This window comes from Pongo abelii, chromosome 9 (assembly GCF_028885655.2).
Source record: "Pongo abelii isolate AG06213 chromosome 9, NHGRI_mPonAbe1-v2.0_pri, whole genome shotgun sequence".
In the NCBI taxonomy this organism is placed as follows: domain Eukaryota; kingdom Metazoa; phylum Chordata; class Mammalia; order Primates; family Hominidae; genus Pongo; species Pongo abelii.
Genome location: NC_071994.2, coordinates 131,846,296 through 131,864,971, shown reverse-complemented (window position 1 = coordinate 131,864,971; position 18,676 = coordinate 131,846,296). Strand labels below are relative to the sequence as shown.

Below are 18,676 nucleotides of genomic sequence, written 5' to 3'. Positions count from 1 at the left end.
CACTTCTGCCCTTTTATTCCTACACCACGGACCATGAGTTAGGGCCGCTAAAGGTAGCCTTATTTTAGAGATTGCCTAAAACCAGACTTATATGAAAAGGGGATTTTTAGCTTTACTTTTCAGAAATCCTAAGTCCGTATCCAGTCAGCTCTCTTCCACAAAATTATTTTCTTTTCTTTAGAAAATATCACATTTCATATCAAGTTATTAGAGAGAAATGGGAAGCCTAAGCAGGTGACTGGGTGGTGGACATCCTGTTTGCTGACAGTCTCCAAATCTGTTTCTAAAGCAATCCCTTTCCCTCACCTGAGCCCTTGCCTAGGTTAATGGGGGCTCCATTGAGAAAGTCAAGGAACATGAAGCATGAATATTTACATATTCAGTAGAGAGTAAATGCATCAGCAAATGATGAGGTGAGATACAGTGTTATCCCACTGAGCTAGTTCCCTTTTGCTCATCTCCCTCCCTGTTACTCTCCAAGGCTGAGTTATATTCAGTTGAAGCATAATTTGAAGAACAGAAAATAAGGTGTGATTTGGTGCCGCCACCGTCAATAAACACTGCTTTCCACCTAGACTGCTGCGCCTGTCCCAGTGGCTGCTGTCCTGGTGGCAGGGGCAAGAGGAAGACTGCCTTTTTTCCAGCTTTCCCTGGCTTGACCACACCCCCCAATTTAAGGAGGCAGCTCTATTAGAAACATTATGGTCTTTGCATCCTCTTAAGCTACGGAGCAGAGGATTCCCGCAGGTAGTTGTAAAGAGACCACAGACTTTGAGGGAAGCTCACTCAGGATCTGCTCTCCGGCAAAGTAGTAAGTGAGGTGTGTGTCAGTTTCTGCCTAAAACTTTTCAGTCCATTTTCCTTTCCCTGCTTTAAAAAAATTTCTGTGGAATTAAAGAGTAAGTTGATAGGGAGATTCAGGATACAAGTGAGTTTTCTCTTTCTCTTTCCACATCTTTCTATATTCCCATTTAATTGTTTAACAATTTTCAAAAATACTTCCTAACCTTGTCAGAATAGTCTGAAAGCAAGACTATGTTTTTAAAAATGTTCCCTGCTTCATAGAAGCAAAACCATGCACGTTTTAGATACCCGTAGATTACTTGTCAGAAACCCCGATTTTGTGTGGGTGTGTGTTTTTTTTTGTTTTTTTTTTTTGCAAATTGGAGCACTTCCAAAGAAATAAAGCTGTAGTTAAACATATAAATTCTTTTTATTCTCTTTCACTCCTAGTAAACGTATTGTTTTATTTTTTTCCCCCGCTAGTAGTTTAATGAATTGCTTTTAATAGAGAGGAAATTGCTACAGGTTTGAATCTTGCTAGCCAAACTAGCCTGTTTGGTGTTTTTCTCTGTCTTGGGACTGACTTGCAGTTGTCCAAAGATCTACAAGTTCCTAAGTCTGTTGTTGAGACATGGTGTGGGTGTGGGCCGGGGTTGTCTCAGAGTTAGGGAGGTATTTCTTTTCCCCACGGTAGAGCTGGACTCAGTGGCAGGAGATGTCGATGGCAATTCCTCTGCATCCGGTGATTTTATCTGGCCATGACACTTTGTATGTGACTCCTCATCCACCGTTAAAGTTCTCTGTTACCAACTTTTAAAGTAGCATTTTCTTCGGGCAAACTTAAAAGGGTGCTGGGTCACTGAAATCAATGCATTCTATTGCAGGATTTCTTTATTACCTTTTGGGTGAGTTTTTGTTTTTAATCTCAAGGCTATTTTCCTTCTTACTTTAGACCACTTCCATGAAACTGAGAAAAAAGATACTTGTTAAACAGCAGGAAATACCAATTCTAAAATGATAACTCCGGCAGCTCCATTTGATTTGTAAAATTACTGATACTATAACTCTTTCATCAGTTGTGGTTTTGGATTTGGTGGCCTATTTTTATCCAAAGAGAAAACGCTTTTTCTTCAGGGGCTGTGGGCTGTGCACAAGGGCTGCAGGGTGGCCACTGCTGCTGTTGAGAGTCTTGCTCACCTGTTGTTCCTGAATGGAGGGAAGGGAGAGCTAATGAGTTAATGTCTGCAAAGTGCTTTGAAGATGAAAAGGTCTTTTCATGTGTTCAGTAGTGCAGTTATTAATATTAATATTTGAAGAAGCATGCTGCTTCTAATTGTAAATCAACTACTTCCATCCTTGCCAACTCAGTAGTGAAATAACAAACAGTTCAGGCAGCCATGCAGCCTCTTCCGTCCTGGTTCCGCTGCTGAGGATGTGGGAAGCCAAGCCGAGAGCCTGATTATGGAGGGGGCATCTTTGCCCGGCAGGCTCCTTACACGGAGGTGCTAGTTGCTGGCTGTGAAAGGATGTCCTGACGCAGAGCCTGGGGGAAGCTGGTAGAGGGGTGGGATCCTTTGGCATCTGGCAGTCTGTGGCCAGAGCACAGACTTGGGCCAGTGGCCGGTCCCAGACGATAATGGAGTTCAAAGGCAAGTAGGGTCAGAACTTGAACCAGTGCTGGGTCAGAGAAGGGAAAGTGGCTGTGCACTTGGATTATGTCAGTGATTAGCTTTGTAACAGAGAACAGGGATTGAACGTGTCTGTGCCTTCTTCCCTTCATCTCTAAAAGGTGAGCAATCATTGCGCCCCGCCTGGTTTACAAATATGAGAGAATAGAAGTAAACAGCATAGAGCTATGAAAAATCAGAGTGCCAGTGAGGTCAAGGACTGTCTGAAGTAATACTACAACAAACGGGGTGTGTGGGTGCAGGTCCTCTTACCTAGGGGAGGGTGAGGCAGAAGGCAAAACACTGTGCAAACAAATAATCAACAGATTTCTCTCTTTGATTGCACTGATGAATTTCTTACTGATAACTGAGGTTCTGATGTACCTTGTGATTTTATTTATTGGTGAATAGATCTGTTTTCCATCGTGACTATCATTTTCTAATTACCAGTTCAAAATTCCCAACTGTTCACATCAAACAGCAGAAGGGAATGATTACATCCCACGAGCTGGGACCCTTCCTACCTTCCTTCCTTCCTTCCTTCCTTCCTTCCTTCCTTCCTTCCTTCCTTCCTTCCTCCCTCCCTCCCTTCCTTCCTCCCTTCCTTCCTTCCTCCCTTCTTCCCTCCCTTCCCTCCCTTTCTATCTTTCTTTTCTTTTCTTTCTTTCCTCCCTCCCTCCTTTCTTTTTCTTTCTTTCTTTTATTCTTTCTTTCTTTCTCTTTCTTTCTTTTCTCTCCCCTCCTTTCTTCTTCTCTCTCTCCCTCTTCCCTCCTCCTTCCCTTTCCTCCCTTTCTTTCTTCATTATGGAAATTATAAAGCATTTAGCATTTGAGCAGAATTAATGTGGTATGCAGCAATTTAGTGGCATTTCAGGCAAATCTTGTAAGTTTCTTCAATCCAGAAAAATTAGATGTGAAGACATAACTTACTTTTTGTTTCCTCATCTCCTTTATCCCTATTGTTCTGAAAGTATAGCTTATTGGACTCCACCTTTTAATGTAGATGATTCTCTAGTTATCATATCCATTTTTCTTCATTTCACCTAAGGAAGGATACTCAGCCCTAATGTTTACTGAGCACTTAGTATGTTCCAGCATCCTTGCTAGGTGCTTTGCAGGGACTGCTTCATTTAATCTACAATGAAGTTTTGAGGTGGGCACTCCACTCTCATCATCCCCATTTGCCAGGTGGGGACTCTGAGGCCCAGTCATATGACCATGTTAACTCATGGTGGACCCTGATTAGAGCCAATGGAATGTGAACCCAGAGCTTGTGATTGGACCTGCATGTCATAGGAATCTAAGTAACTCTAAGACACTTACACAAATTTAGGATAGATTTTTCTGCTTAGACTGATTTGCTTATCTAGGAGAACACTGGATTAGACCTGTTTTCTGAAGTGGTATCTGTGGATTACTCATTCATTTTTATGAAGATACTGACTTTGAAGGAAGACTACCCAGGCCCAGTTTCCTGGGTAAGTAAGTCAGTCCCTTCCGTGACAAATATCAGTTTTATTTCTACTCCATGCCCAACCTTGGGCTGGAGACCGTGCCAGACACAGAAGAAGCAATATGTAAACTCCATTTTTAAAATTAACACAATAATCTTTACTAGAAAAGAGAATAAAAATGAAAGACAATATAATTATTAAGTAGTGTAGTATAATCTATACATGCTTTGGGTGTTCAGGTAGAAAAAAATGGTATCTAGAACAGTGAGGGAAGGATGTTTCTGATCTGTCCTTTTTTCAAAAGAGGATAGATTTCATATTCCAGTAATCAAGTGTTGGTGCTGCCTGCAGAACTTAGAGGGAACAGGCTGGGTAGTACTTACTAGCATGAGAGTAAGCAACAAACATTTAGTGCAAATGTCAGGAAAATATTCTCAATGGGGAGGAAAAAATATATAAATTTTCAAGAGATGTGGAAAGGTAGAAAACTCCAGAATTTTAGTCTTTTTAGAGATTTAAAAGAGATTTAGTCTTTTTAGAGACTTAAAAAAAACTTTTCACTTTGAAATAGTTCCAGATGCATAAAAGTTTGCAAAACAATGTACAAAAAGTTTCCAAAACATGTGAGTCTTTTACAATTGTAAAAAAAATATATAATGCAAATAACTCTTTTAAATTATCTCTTGGTACCTCTTGTAATCCTAAATCCAAATGACTGATGTTGATGGGAGAAAGCACCATTGCCAGTTTCTTGATAAAAGGGACCAAATAACTAGAACCATGTCTTCTTAGGAAAAGCAAGAAGTCTTGGCAGATGTGCATCTGGCATATGGCTCCTGAGACACTGACAGGTCCTGAGCTACTCAATTCTCCCAGCCGGGTTTGTATTGCACCTGAGGTTACCAGCATCTGCTCAGCCTTGTCACAGAAGTCTTACCTGTTCTTCCTTGGGCTCTGCCTCCTAAACACCTACCTTGTTATAATCACTCATGAGTTCAACCAAGTTAGTCCAGCGCTGCCTTGCTACTCACAGTGAAGTCCTGTGACCTGCGGCATCAGCACCACGTGGGCGCTTGTTAGAAATGTGGAATGTCTGGCCAGACCTCAGACCTACTGCAGAAGACTGCATTGTAACAGGATCCCCGGGTGATTCATATGCACATTACAGTTTGGGAGGCACTGCTCTAAAGAAAAAGCAAAAACAAACGAAAAAGCAAAAATGAAAAAAATGAACAAACAAGAAATCTTGCACTATTTTCCACAGTGCTTTACTACTTCCTTATATTTGTATCTAGTTGCTAAAGCGTTAGTCCACAAAAGACTGACATTATATCAAAAAGATGTTGGTTTAACTCAGGAAGCTGCAATATTTCACCATTTGTGCTATGCAATCTTTCAATGAGTTAGTTCTCCACTGTAAGAAAAATACTTGCTTCTTGGTTTTATGCATAACAATGGTACAAACAGACTACCATTAAACAGAAATTGTGGTTCTTTTCTCCTGCAAAACTCTTGACTAATGCTACTCAACCTATGATTATGAAAGGGAATCCTGTTTTCATGACTTGAATACAAGTCTTTAGAAAAACAGATGAGAGATTTAGCTATCCATGTTCTAGCTCTAACACTTAAATAACCTCTGCCATGTTGGGCAGTAGAAAAAAGTAATTAATATAAACCAGTAGTGTTACTAATTAGTAACATCAGTAAGCATTTACTAATGCTTACTAATTGCCAGGCACTACTGATAAAATAGCAATAATAACAATTATTATTCATTAATCATTTTTACTATGTATACAGCATGCTGCTAAGTATTTGTGTTTGTATAATCCTCCTCTATAATCCTGAAAGTGTTGGTATTATTACCTGCATTTTATAGTTGAGGAAACTGATTGTGAGGTTAAGAAATTTGCTCATGGCCATACACTCAGCAAGCAGTTCTACGTTCACCCACAGTATGTAACTCCAGGGTTCTTGATCACTGCTAAACACGTAACCTCTTGGGCCTCAGTTCATTGAAATAAATGAGAAGATTGATGAATTTTTTCCAACTCCAAAATTCATTGGATTTGCACAATCCCTCTTTATATAAGAATGCTAGCAAGCTGTTTAGCATTATACTGAGAAATTGGAACCTTACATTTTGGGTAATAAAACAAATGAAACTCCACCATGAAAATCACAATCAGACATAGTCCCAGAAGTCGCTTGCTGGATTTGAGAGATCTAAGGCAGCTGGTACCTTTTAGTTCAATTTTAACGGGGCATTATTGCAACTATCCAGTCCCCTCTCATTGTTCTTATAATATCTCTCTCTATTTATGGTGCCTCTCAGTTTTGTTGAGAATTCCTTTAGAGCCAGAACCCAGTCTAAACTCTAGATTATGTCTGACATGCTTCACAGGCTAAGAGTCAAAATGGAATTCTTTAAAATGCTAGTCTCTTCAGAGGTTTCATTGGCAGCAATCATCGGGTTAGGGTTGACGTTTTTAATCTTGTGGCCCTTCTTTGCATTTGACTTGGAAAACAGTCTCTTATCTCATGGCCTCTACCACAAGCATTCTTGTGAAGCAAAGAGTGCTCTACATTATTCCTCCAGCTTATTCTTTTTCTGTCTTGAGGATCTAAGTAAAACACAATCCTTATTTATTTATTCAGTTATTTGTGAGTACTTACCATGCTTCTGGCTCAGGGTACATCCTAAGACCAAGTGTGATCGTTTGTTGAATTTCATGGTAAAATACAGGATTTGAGGCATAGCATTTGTACACAGGCTATGGCCACTTTTACTGTAAGGCAGTGTATTGAATATTACCTTTGATCTTCAGGAAGATGTTCTGACAGAAGCATGATTGACTAGAAAGTGTAGATTGTTAGTATTTCAAAGGTTTCAGAGACTAGAATTGGCATTTTCTTAGTTAGATTCCTAGACCTAAGAGTCGGCAGGTTTTAATGTATTTCCTTGATGCCTAGGAGAAGCAAGACCTTTCTGTCCATTGTTGACAATGCCATTTCAGTACTGTATGGATTTGTTTCCACTGAGAAGGAAATGCATAAAATAATCCATGAAGCATTCCTTATTTCTTAACTGCTATGGTATACCAGAGTAAAACATCTTCTAGTCTTTCTCTTTTTCAGGAGATAGTAGCGAGTTACTCCTCAAGGAAGGATAAAACAATATACTCTTTAAAATTATAATGACATGAGTTCATTTTAATATTCTAAGAAGGATTCGTTGAGCTATGTCAATTCATAGAGGACTTGAAAGTGTTATGCTTAATTAGGAGATGGGTTTATTTTTAGAGAAATAGGAGATGGATATGACTCATTTCCATTTAAGCAAGGGTTGGGGGAATAATTATAGTGAAGTTGTGAAGAAACAAAGACTGAGATGTTAATTACTGTGAGTTGCTGCTCTGTGACCTTAGTGAAAGAATAAATGCACTTAGCTTAAGACACAGAAGCCAGTAGCCCGTAATTTGGAACACTGCCTTCATTTGTCAGTACTGGCTACTTAAAATAAGAAGGAATATTTACTGCTACTGTAATGTTGGATTACTTAGTGAAGCAAATGAGGTTCTTATAGATTTAGTAGTGAGACAGAAAAACCATCTTCAGTTCTTCTAATCCTTTTTCTTTTCTATGCGTTGTAACCACAGAGTTTCCATGGGGAGTGAGGAATGTTCAGCTTTCCTAGATATGATGGATCTTAAACTTGAGTTCTCAGAGAATTGGATTTGGGAGCTTTTGTTACAGTGACAGGTCAGGGAAGACATCTACTCAAATGATTTGAGAAATACACGTGGGCTACTCATGAGGATCAGAAAGAACACACTGAAGGAGTATAGATGAACTCATTAATCTGGTACATCCTTTAGGGTAGAGAAAAGTGCCATCTTGCTTGTAGTTAACTCTTGAGAAGCCTAACCTCAGGGTCACACAAGGACACACTTCATCACAGGGATGAAATTTTTTTTTTTTTTTTTTTTTGATGTCCAAACGATAACTTACTCTCTTGGATAAGCTCAGGGCACACAAGGATTGTACACACCAACTCTGTTTCAAGTACTTTAGGTACTTTCCCTCATTTAGTAAACAGACACTTGTTGCATGGCTACTATGTGTCATCTGAAAAGACACCATCCTTACTCTCAAGTTACTCATCATTCAGGAGCAGAAACAGGCATAGATACAGGAAGTGTTGTGAACTTTGTTACATTGTTACAGTAAATCCCAGGGAGGGGCATCAAGGAGGTCCATGCAATTGCCAAAGAGGGTAGCAGGGAGGGGAAAGCTTCCTGAAAGAGGAGATACTCTGAGTCTTCAAAAATACATTTCTACAGTATTCAGAAAAAAGAAATTAAAACTCTATACATTGTAGATTAAAGATGTTGCCTTGGTAGCCCAGGTGTTGCCTTTGGTTTGTCAAAAATGCTGTTGTTTGAAGCAAGTTTTCTTTACGTGGCTAGTTGTTTTGGACGCCAAATTCTTTTTTTTTTTTGCAATGGAGTTTTGCTCTTGTTGCCGGGTGGGAGTGAAATGGCGAGATCTTGGCTCACTGCAACCTCTGCATCCCAGGCTCAAGCGATTCTTCTGCCTCAGCCTCCCAAATAGCTGGGATTACAGGCATGCACCACCACACCTGGCTAATTTTGTATTTTTAGTAGAGATGGAATTTCACTATGTTTGTCAGGCTGCTCTTGAACTCCTGACCTTGGGTGGTCCACCTACCTCGGCCTCCCAAATTGCTGGAATTACAGGTGTGAGCCACTGAGCCCGGCCCTGGAAGCCAAATTCTTTGTCTCCTGTATTCCAAGCCAGAAGGACATGCTTTTTGTTTGAACTGATAGGAATCCTAAATTATTGACATTAGGATAAATGCTCATTGGAAATCTATTCAAATTTTGCACAGTTTTCAAAGAGGAAAGGCTGGGGTGAGGGGTGGTGGGGAGAAATCTACACTTTCTGCCACAGCTTTGTTGCGCTTTTGAATTCCCCATGTGCCATCTTCATACCCAGGATATGTTTTAACCATAATTTGTTGCCTATGAAGCTAACATGAAGACGAGAGGGCAAGTGGACATTTAAAACATGATGCCTTTGTCAGTGGGAGTCTAATTTTGGCTGGTCTATTATGGAATGCATTTAGTCAATATGTATTCAAATACGGAATGCACATATTCTTTGTCCCCAAAATGCTCCTTTTCAGCATTTAGTGGGAATGTAAAATATTTTAGGAATTTTTATAATGACAAAGAATTGGGGACAAATTAATTATATGGTAATAAGAGGCTCTTTAAAAGTATGATATATACATACAATAGAATACTTAGCAGTCATCATCTGTAGGATAGACAGCCACATTTATCAACAGAGAAAAATGTCCATAGCATTATGTTAAATGTCAGTGAACAAAGCAGGTTACAAAAGAGCATGTGGAGAGTAATCTCATGAAGGTAAAATTGTAATCACATGTGTGTGTGTGACATCTATGTTCGTTTAGATACAATAAAAAGTACCCAGAAGAATATTGAACAAATTATTAGTATAATTATCTCTACATGGTGAGGTTTCAGGTGATTCTAATATCCATCTGTGACTTTTTTGTATTTTAATTTTTGTGGTAACATTGTACTAGTTTGGCAAAAACTACTAATTTCAAAAGAATTTTGTTTTCAAAAGAAAAAAATTAAAGTGTAATTTACTTGGTATTTACCTAAAAGCATAGTTTTTCTTTTAGGAATACATAACCCCAAATGAAAAGGGCTTAACTGATGTCAAAGTTATCTAGAAATACAGCCAAGCAGGGTCAGAGTTGATGTGAACTGGATTCAGCCTTGATTCAAGCCTGGTCTCTTTGGGATTTCTTGTTCTTCTGCTGCCTTGGCCTGAACAGTCCCTCTCCTCCCTAATTTTTCCTTTATTCTGTGTCTCCCAACCTGCCCTGCCCTGCCCTGGCAAGCTTCGGGTGAAAGGAAGTGACAGCCTACAGGTCCTGGCCGGGTTGCCAGCTTGGGGAGGGTGGGAAGTTGGAGAAGTGATCACTCGCTCTATGAAGAATAGAACTCTCTAGAATCAAGCAGAACCATAGTTTTAAAGTGAGTTTTTGGACATGAGACACCCACATAAGCCAAAGTGTTGACTTTTTTGTCTTCTCCATCGCATGCTTGTTTCTGTCCTTGCCATCCAGGGTGATGAGGGTGCTTAGAGAAGCATCTTCTCTTTTTTTTTTTTTTTTTTGGCTTTTTGGCAGAAGAGAATTCCCTCCCACGTGACAACTGCTTGAACATCAGCTGCACCAATTTTTTTCTTAGCATTGCACACGTTTATTGCATAAATACAAAGCAACTGTGGCATCTGAAGATTTACTCCCCAGCTAAGAAGCATCCATGAGACCTGTTTGGGTGCAAAAATGATTTGGACGCTGGGTAATGAAGGGTCTAGAGAAGCATCTTCTCTAAGCACAGGCGGAGGCTGAAGACCAGGAGTCTGGTCTCAGCTTGGCCAATTAGCAGCATCGCCTTAGTCTTTCTCCTCATTTGTAAAAAGGGGTTTACACGAAAAAAGTGTGTACAAGTTTTCTAACTTACACTATTGTATTTAACAGTTATCTATGTGCCAGCTACTTTCCAACACTGGCCTAGGATCCAGGGATCTGGAGTGAATAAATTAACTAAATCTCCCCTCTTGGGGAGTTTAATTCTAACAGAGTGGACTTTGGAGAAGACAATGAACAAACACCTAGGTGTCAGAGTAGGGAGAAAGGCGCTGCTATTCATATGCGGTGATGGGAAAAGCCTTCTTAGATGAGGTGGCATTAAATAGCTATGTGAATAGAAGGAAACGGTTTTCCCTTAGAAATGGATCCTGAAACAAACTGATTATTTCAAGTGGTTCTTTATCTAGACCTGCAATCTATTCAGATTCTCTATTTTGAGGAACAAATATATTCACATCTGATCTACCTCTTACATTTTTAGTCTTGTGAGACCAATTCATTCATTTATTCATTCACTGATTTAAAAAAACAATGAGTTTCCATTATGCCCCATGGTCTGTCTTAAGTGCTGAAGACAAAAATGAAAAAGGCATGGTGCCTGCCTTCAAGCAGCTCAGAATTTAGCTTGAGAGACAAACAGAAGCAGATGGTAATAAAACAATGTGATACGCACCATGATAGAAATACACTTTGGGAACATATACAAGGAGCCGCTAACCCTGGCTGGGGTGAAGGGTGGCTCAGGAAGGATTCCAGGCTGCAATAACCTCTGAGCTGAGCCTAAAACCCTGAGGAGGCAGGGTTCACTCATCTTGAGGGTGGATGGGCATTCCTAGCAGAGGGGGTAACATGAGAAGGGCAGGGGAGTGAGACCTGCTACCATGTGCCTAAGAAAACAACAGAGTTCCATGTTGCAGTGGAGGGTGCAGGGGTCACGGCGAGAGGGGGCTGGAGAGGTGGGAGGGAGCATGAGGGGGCACACAGCAAGCCACAGTCCAGAGCAGGGCAGCCTTCTTTCCGACCCACTTATCCTGCGGCTCGGGTGGCGCAGGTCCTTTTCAAGAAAAATAAACTCAGCTCTGCAAGACCCTCTGTTACCAAGTGTCCAAATCATTTTTGCACCCAAACAGGTCTCATGGATGCTTCTTGGCTGGGGAGTAAATCTTCAGATGCCACAGTTGCTTTGTATTTATGCAATAAACGTGTGCAATGCTAAGAAAAAAGTTGGTGCAGCTGATGTTCAAGCAGTTGTCTTGTGGGAGGGAATTCTCTTTTGCCAAAAAGCCAAAAAAGAAAAGAAAAAACAAATGCTACTAAAAAAACTACCTAAACACTTCATTTACTTCTTCTGAGAAGGTTTACGTCTCTAGCAGCTGTTCTGTGTCACAATCTACAAGTGGAAAAAGGGCGGGTTCTTTTTTTCTTTCTCCAAAAAAATAATAAAGCAGCAATCCATTTCTGTCCGAGAGTTATTTCCTGAGACGAGAGCCCTTGAGAGCCCTGGCAACTCCCTCTTGTCAGTTTCCTCTCTGGGCAAAGGGCTTTTCCCCAAGGGAAGTGTCATTCATACAGTCATAGCTTCAAGAAAACAGTGCAGCACAAAGTGCACCAGATGTTGGGCCAGAGCTTTCCTCCCTCACTCTGTCAATGAGAAGAGAAAACATATTTCCACTGACCCCTTTTCCAGGAGTGTTGCTATGAGGGGGAGTGTTGTCTGGCCGGCAGACAGAAACCCTTGGTATCTTTGAGCTGGGCTTCAGGATGTGGCTGCCAATTCCAGAAGTCCTTTCTCTTAGAAATACGTGAGTAAAATAGACATTTGAAAGGTGAAGGTCCTTTGCTGCTTGTGGGACTCTAGGGATGATTTATAGGGCCATGTGGTTACACCTTGCTCTATGCAATCTTTCACAATTTCCTATTCCCTGCACCCAGCAGAACTGACTGCTTCCTATTTCTTTTTCCATATTGTTGGCCAACTACTCATCACATTATGCTATAGTTATACGTGAGCCTGTCGGTTCCACTGCCTGAAGATAGAGACCCTGTCTTTCTCAGCTTTTTCCTGAGTCTGATAGAATCTAAGGGCCATGAGGTCAGGAATCCTTGTTTACTGGTGTGTTTCAAGTGCCCAGGGCCATGCCTGACACATAGTAGGTGCATAGTGATTATTTACCAAATGAATAAACAAGCCACTAACAAAGGACGCCTATTACATGATTGTTGGATGAATACAATCGTACTCCCTTAACTGTGGTTTTGCTTTCCGAGGTTTCAGTTACTCTCCCTCAACCAAGGTCTGAAAATAGGTGAGTAGCAGTACAGTAAGATATTTTGAGAGAGAGAGAGAGAGAGAAACCACATTCAATAACTTTTATCACAGTATATTGTTATAATTGTTCTATTCATGTATTAGTTATTGTTGTTAATCTCTTACTGCATCTAATGTATAGGTTAAACTTTATCATAGGTGTGTATGTATAGAAAAACACATAATATGTATGGGGTTCTGTACTATCTGAGGTTTCAGGCCTCCACTGGAGGGTTTTGGAACAAATCCTATTTGGGTAAGGGGAGACTACTGTAACTGAGGTTTGTGAGGACTCAGGAGATCCATGGGGCTTTTTTTGGAGGAAATCAGAGGGTTGAATGTTTACATGAAACAGCATTCCCACATCATTGGGGGGAATTCCAAAAAGTATTCATTTCTAAAAGGTATTAGTTGCCCTGCAGGACCCTGGAGGGATGATCAACATTTCCCTAGGGAATTTGATTGTGGTTAAGCCATTATCAGTATGACACAATCAATGTTGTTAACTTTTATGTCTCATCCAAAGATCTCAAAGTAGATCAAAAACTTTGAAGTGGGATATATGGTTTGATGATGATTCATCGGGACTTTAAAACTTGATTCTAAGAGTAAAAATGAGGAACACTTTGGTGGGAAAGGAGCCATGGAGCTCAGTGTGATGATCCTCACAGTGTATGGTCAGGACAGGCATACCTAAACCATGTGACACGCATCCTACTCTTAGCTCATGCTCAGTGCCTAGTACAGAGTCGGACCCATCATAGGTACTCACTGTTCTTGGAAACAAACACTGAGTAGTGACCCCTGATGCAGATGTTAACAATGTCCCTGGCCTAGGGTACTTTGAGCTTTTCTTACTATTCATCTTCACCAGTGAGGAGCTCTTCCTGGGGTGGTTTTGCTATAGTGGAGATCAATTTCCTAAAAAACTAAAGGACAAAATCTTGATTAACATAGACTAGCTATCCAGACCCTTAGTTAATTTTTTAAAATTAATGTTATTTTGACTGCTTTCTACATTTGGAAGAAAAGGCATAAGAAAAAAGGCAAAGTTTTAGTTAAAAACACAAAGTATAATTCTAGGATAAGTTATGTCTTCAGGAGGTTTGTGGCTTACATCCCTTAACCATATGATATTAGTAGCTTTGTGGTTGTAGCCCTTAGGCAGTATAGTTTTATATTGCCAAGCCTGTTTAACTATATCATTTAAACATTTGAATACATTTCATATGAAAGAAGGGATCAAGATGGTGAACCAAACTGCAAATTGAACATAAGACATTTCTTAGTACTCGATTTTTCTTGAAATGTATCAGTTGCTTTAAATGTAGAATTAAGGAAAAGGGCAGACAAATACAAACTGGAAAGCAGTGAAGTTAAAGCATCACTTCCTAACAATAAGAATTTGGCCTCTGAGTGGTATGCCTAGGAATTTAATCTTCGAGATTATTCAAGAATGACTTTTTAAATGCATAGTATTAAGTTTATGAAAGTGTGTAATGCACTTTCGAAAGTATTTAGGTCAACAGAGATGTTCGATATATAATGATGACCAGTAGCTAGCTGGAAAATCCCTTCAGCCAGAAAATTGCTCAAGCATTCTGGTCACTCAGACTTCCAATGTAGAAAATAACCCTCAAAAAGAGTTATTTAATAGCCCTTCTCCTTTTTTCAAGATCAATAATGTTCAATCCCTTTTGCAGGGTTTCTCTCTGTTTATCTGTTTCTTGGGGTACTGGGTGACATACCTCTTCAGGAGAGCTTTTTCCATCCTTCCTTTCTCCGATCCTTTCTCTGTTTATTCCTTTATCAGTTAATTTATGCCCCCAACTGTGTATTGCATGCCTACTTATCTGCCAGGCCTGGTTGTGGGTGGGGGAGACACACAAGAACTGGTTCTTGCCCAGAAACCCTACAAAAATGTGCCTCTTGTGCACTGGTTTACTGCTTGTTGTCTGCAGTGTGTAGACATGGTCTGTTATCCATGTTACCTTACAACCAGGGAACTGGTTCTGTCTGAGGTCTGCTCTTACCGGTGCTGGGGGTTAGTCACTGATCTTTCTGAATTTCCATTGCTTTCCCTGCCATGCAAAGAAGTGAACTGGTTGGTTCCTAAGGAGACTTTTAGTTCTAAGGTTCGTGTCTTCCTTGTGGATTCTAATCCACAAACCTGTGAGCATCCAGAGGCTCAGCGAACGCCTTCTCTCACACAGGTGCTGAGAGCAGAATGAGCTACTTTGTGGATTCTGCTGGGAGCAGCCCCGTCCCTTACTCAGCGGCTCGTCCTGCAGTGGTGGTGAGTGGTGGCCCCTTCCCTGCCCCTTTGCCCACACAACCTTCTCCACTCCTCCCTGTGCTTCCTGTATCCTGACCGTCAGTAGACAGAGAAGCCAGGAACCTGAACTCCAAGGTTCGAATCAGCTTTGAATCTTTTGGAGGACCTCAATTGTAAGATTATCTATGATTTTATCAGCATATAAAAGAAAACCAAATACTGATGGATTTGCTGAAGAAGTTTTAGTGTGTTTGCGTTTGAGAGAAATGACTCAAATATGATGAACATTTAAAGCCAGTTGATTTTCACTGCCCAGTTCATTTGATGAAGATTTTTTACATATTGATGTACCTTATTCCTATACATATTATAAGAATTTACTTTTGGCCTCAGACATAAAAAGTCAATAATGCAAGTTTTCTAATCACAGACTTTAAAAGTGAAAATGGAATATGACAATAAGTTTATGGAAAAATTTCATAAATCCTAGAATAAGAGGGGACAAAGAAACTTTAAAATAGGACTGGATAAAGTTTTTTGTCCATAGGTAAGAAGATCCTTGCCCAAGCTATATGCTGATCAACAGAAATGCTTTGACAAATTTCTCAAAAATGTATGGTGTGAGGATCTTATAATGTGATATTGATCAGTTCCAATATTAAAAGAAACTAATATCAGCAGCTGTGTCATTAATTATTCTTTCTAAATTCTGTTACGTTTTTATCCAAAGATAGCCATCATAAATGTTGATTTTTTTTTTTTTCACTTATGGTGAAATACAGACAGATACGTTTATTTCATTTATTTTTTTCTTTTCCTTTCTTTTTTTTTTTTTTCTGTCACTCAGGCTGGAGTGCAGTGGCACAATCTTGGCTCACTCCAACCTCCATCTTCTGGGTTCAAGCAATTCTCCTGCCTTAGCCTCACAAGTAGCTGGGATTACAGACCTGCACCACCATGCCTGGCTAATTTTTGTATTTTTAGTAGAGAAGGGGTTTCACCATGTTGGCCAGGCTGGTCTTGAACTCATGACCTCAAGTGATCTTTCTTTGAGATGGAGTCTTGCTCTGTTGCCCAGGCTGGAGTGCAGTGGTTTGATCTCTGCTCACTGCAACCTGTGCCTCCCGGGTTCAAGCGATTCTCCTGCCTCAGCCTCCCGAGTGGCTGGGATTACAGGTGCCCACCACCACTCCCAACTAATTTTTTGTATTTTTAGTAGAGACAGAGTTTCACCATGTTGGCCAGGCTGGTCTCAAACTCCTGACCTCGGGTGATCCACCCACCTCGGCCTCCCAAAGTGCTGGGATTACAGGCGTGAGGCACTGAGCCCAGTCGCAAATAAGTTTATTATATTGTTGTTATGATTATTAACTTTTTCCAGTACATTTATGGATCTGAATTAACACCAATAAACAAGTACGCATTTCTGACTTGTCTTTGACTCTGTCTTGCCAGAGATTCTGTATAGTTTTTAACACTGATTAAAGTTAACTATGACCTCTCACTGTAATTGTATATTAAAAGACCTGAATTGTTTGAAGGTTTTTTTTTTTTTTTTTTTTTTAGACGGAGTCTTGCTCTGTTGCCCAGGCTGGACGGAGTCTCTCTCTGTCCCCCAGGCTGGAGTGCAGTGGCGCGATCTCGGCTCACTGCAAGCTCCGCCTCCTGGGTTCACGCCATTCTCCTGCCTCAGCCTCTCCGAGTAGCTGGGACTACAGGCGCCCGCCACCACGCCCGGCTAATTTTTTATATTTTTAGTAGAGACAGGGTTTCACCGTGGTCTCGATCTCCTGACCTCGTGATCCGCCCGCCTTGGCCTTCCAAAGTGCTGGGATTACAAGCATGAGCCACCGCGCCCAGCCTGAAGTTCTTTTTTTAGCATTAAAAAAAAAAAAAAAAAAAAACTCTCAGTAGCTATTCTATGTTCAAGGGAAAAGACACATTTTAAGGATGATTGAGACATCTCTCTTCAGTAGCTGTTTTTACCACATTTTTCTTCTTTTTAAAATGGCTTCTGTGTTCATGTAAGCACCGTTTACTTTTACAAAAAATTAGAATCAGAAAAAGGTTTAGACGATAATATATATCAGAAATATGTTTAAACTGCCTCCTCCCCAACACTCCACTGCATGACAAGTCCAGGCAAGGAGTCACTCGAGTTTGCTTAGTAGCGATTGCCAAAGGACTTGCAGTTTAAGATCATATCAAGGGCTGAAGAAGTTGCCAGAAAAGGGCTCCTCCTCCTTTTCCTCACATAGAGGTCATCATTTAAAGTTAACACAAATGACATTAAAATTTCCTTAAAGATGATATTGTAGAAATTTGTTAAAATAAATAATGATATTGTGATTTCAGAGCAAAATGTGTCATTGACTTGAAAAACAAGATTTAAAAGCCAGTCCATGTTAATTCTATTTACAGGTATTATAATCAAATTAAAACAGATTAATATTTTGGCTAAGAATGAAATGCCATGGCTGGGCTCAGTGGCTCACACCTGTAATCCTGGCACTTTGGAAGGCTGAGGCGGGCAGATCACTTGAGGTCAGGAGTTTGAGACCAGCCAGGCCAACATGATGAAACCCCGTCTTTACTAAAAATACAGAAAAAATTAGCTGGGTGTGGTGGCACATGCCTGTAATCCCAGCTACTCAGGAGGCTGTGGCATGAGAATCAATTGAACCCAGGAGGTGGAGGTTGCAGCGAGCTGAAATTGTGCCATTGCACACTCCAGCCTGGGTGACAGAGCGAGACTCCATCTAAAAAAAAAAAAAGAAAAAAAAAAAGAAAAAGAAAAAGAAAGAAAAGAAAGAAAGAAATGTCACACAAATATGTACTTAGTTTAGACACTGAAATAAAAAGCCTATTATAAGTATAAAAGTTCCAGATATAATATAATGTCATCCTAGACAGGGTATCTCAAAATTGTAGGAGAATAAAAAAATCCCAAACCAAATAACTCTAAGTGCATAATTTCAACTAAAGACACCTCCCTGCAATTGAACACCCTGGATATTTTAAATAAATTTTGAATGGCTTCCATTGGTTTCAAACCAAATAATCCGTTTATTCCCACCCATGACAGCCATATCTGAAAAACATTAACATGTGAGATCCTTTTCACTACAAAGTTCAAAGTTGCTTGGGTAAAAGCAGAAGGTTGCATAAAAGAGCTGCTGAATTATTGTTCTTGCACTTGCACTTCTAACTTCTCTCTGGGCCTCAGTTTCTCTGTCCCTGAAACGATTTAGGCAAACTTCCAGAGCAAGCAAAGAAGCCCTTTAATTTTTTCACATACTCTTTCTCTAATAAAAATTAAGAAGTAAATAACACTTACTAGTATAAACTCAAGTTTAGTAAACCAACTCAAACCATAACCTCTAACTTTAGACTGGGCTGTAATAAACAGAGAATCTGTAAATTGTCTACAAAATATAACTTTAGGACATTGGCACTAGAGACACCAGCAAACAAACCTCACATTCAGTTGCAATCTAAGATACCTGGAGGTGTAAGCACAGCTCCATTAACTTTCCTAGATAAGAAAGTCAGAGCCCCAGGCAACCAGTGTCTTCGCAGTTCTGTTGGAGCCTCCCTGTCCAGAGCTCAACCCGTGGTGCTTAATCCAATAATCCAAGTCCTCCTACCTGGTGCCCTAGTCTCTGATTTAGTTAGTCTGACACACCA

The 18,676-nt window shown here is 40.2% G+C and overlaps 1 protein-coding gene across 1 annotated transcript in view; it reads left to right on the top strand.

Moving 5' to 3' along the window:
* Nucleotides 1-744: 744 nt before the first annotated feature.
* The window catches only part of ETS1 (ETS proto-oncogene 1, transcription factor), a 129,154-nt gene continuing 111,222 nt past the window's right edge, over nucleotides 745-18,676 (top strand). The window contains exons 1-2 of the mRNA XM_009247241.4: nucleotides 745-820; nucleotides 14,928-15,010. Coding sequence (XP_009245516.2) covers nucleotides 14,942-15,010 — 69 coding nt within the window. The 5' untranslated portion in view covers nucleotides 745-820; nucleotides 14,928-14,941. The remainder of the gene's footprint in view (nucleotides 821-14,927; nucleotides 15,011-18,676) is intronic.